This window comes from Austrofundulus limnaeus, unplaced genomic scaffold (assembly GCF_001266775.1).
Source record: "Austrofundulus limnaeus strain Quisiro unplaced genomic scaffold, Austrofundulus_limnaeus-1.0 Scaffold378, whole genome shotgun sequence".
NCBI classification, from domain to species: domain Eukaryota; kingdom Metazoa; phylum Chordata; class Actinopteri; order Cyprinodontiformes; family Rivulidae; genus Austrofundulus; species Austrofundulus limnaeus.
Genome location: NW_013952780.1, coordinates 161,468 through 162,919, shown reverse-complemented (window position 1 = coordinate 162,919; position 1,452 = coordinate 161,468). Strand labels below are relative to the sequence as shown.

Genomic DNA, 1,452 nt, shown 5'->3' with positions numbered 1-1,452 from the left:
CGCTCCACATGTCTGCATTTTCCTTTCGATTAAAACAAAACATCAGCGAGGTCGGCTCCCAGCCTTCACCATGGAGACCGGATAACTGATAACTCTGCTTCCAACAAACACTGTTTTCTGATGGTAAGCTAACAAAACTTATAGACAGTTGGTACAGCACAAAGTGATCAGTCACTGAAAATAAGATTTATAAGGGATCAAGCTGACGGACAAGCTAACCTCCTGCAGCGTTAGCGTCTCAGGTTAACATGTTTTTACTCTTGCTGTCCTGCCATGGACGGACAGAGGCTGCATTTTATTTTCTTTGGTTGATTTTCTGTAAAATGTAACCACCTTTGAAAAGTTTTAATTTTGTTTTCATCCTCTTTGAYGATGATGTCTTTTTTTTCTGTTCCTCAATAGCCTAAATGCCACGGACATCCGGTCCAGCACTTGATGCCACTTCAATCACTTCCGGTTTGCGGTCAACACAGTGTTAGCGAAAGATTTTTTCACCCGACAACGACTCTTAATGATCTCCACAGTACAGAATTAGCATATTACATGTACCARCATTAACACAGGAGACGTACMGGTCCAGCCAAGTGGGAAAAAAATCACTCCAAAGTGGATTAAAGCCATAAAAACAAAGGAAAGACTTTCGTGTTTATGGTTCCAGAAATTAGCCTAAACAAACCAGCTGCAGGTAATAGATGTGATTCTGCCCCCAGCAGTTCATGGACTGCATTACAGTTAGAAATAATCATTTACGTGTGTAAATCATGTGTCGACATTAAAATAATTTTTATAATCAATGTCGTTGATTATATCGACTAATCGTTGTAGTCCTAAATACGACAGTATGGGACTGGGTTTGTTTGTATCAGCAAGTGGTCAAATATGCCTCATAGTCTTAGGAAGTCGTATAAAAAGTGAGATTCACTAATGAGTTGGTGTGTTGGGTGAATGTCTGGTCTGAGTGATTTGACCTTCTTTCTGTTTTACTGATCAGTTTGGTTCAGATGAGAGCACTCTGACACTCTGACACTCTGACGTTTCCTTTTAAACAAATGGTTAAAGATCAGATCTTTATCTTTTGCCACAACAGTTCGGTGTCACTGGTGCGATGCCAGCTGTCATGATTCTTGTCTTTTCGGTCCTACTTTGTGGATTCTTTGTGTTTTTTAAACCCCTGTTCATTTCCTGCTTTTCCTTTTACTTTGTCCTTCTGGTTACAAACACACAGTGTAACACCTGCGGTGTAACGTTTGCCCATGCTGCTCCTCTCAGTCTCAGGCCATGAGGATCGTTCGGACCGTGGGCCAGGCCTTTGATGTGTGCCACCAGCTGACACTGCAGCAGAAATGTGACGAGCAAGATGATGAAGAGGAGGGGAAGTTAGAGGAGCCGGAAGCAGCAGCATCAGCAGGTGACTTTCTACCTTCACTTCATCTATAAAATGACCCCCCCCAC

General features: G+C 42.2%; 1 protein-coding gene across 1 annotated transcript in view; it reads left to right on the top strand.

Moving 5' to 3' along the window:
* The window catches only part of LOC106528423 (carboxyl-terminal PDZ ligand of neuronal nitric oxide synthase protein), a 31,846-nt gene that overhangs the window by 17,256 nt on the left and 13,138 nt on the right, over nt 1–1,452 (top strand). Inside the window, exon 6 of the mRNA XM_014023591.1 lies at nt 1,270–1,408. Within this exon, the coding sequence (XP_013879045.1) occupies nt 1,270–1,408 (139 nt within the window). The remainder of the gene's footprint in view (nt 1–1,269; nt 1,409–1,452) is intronic.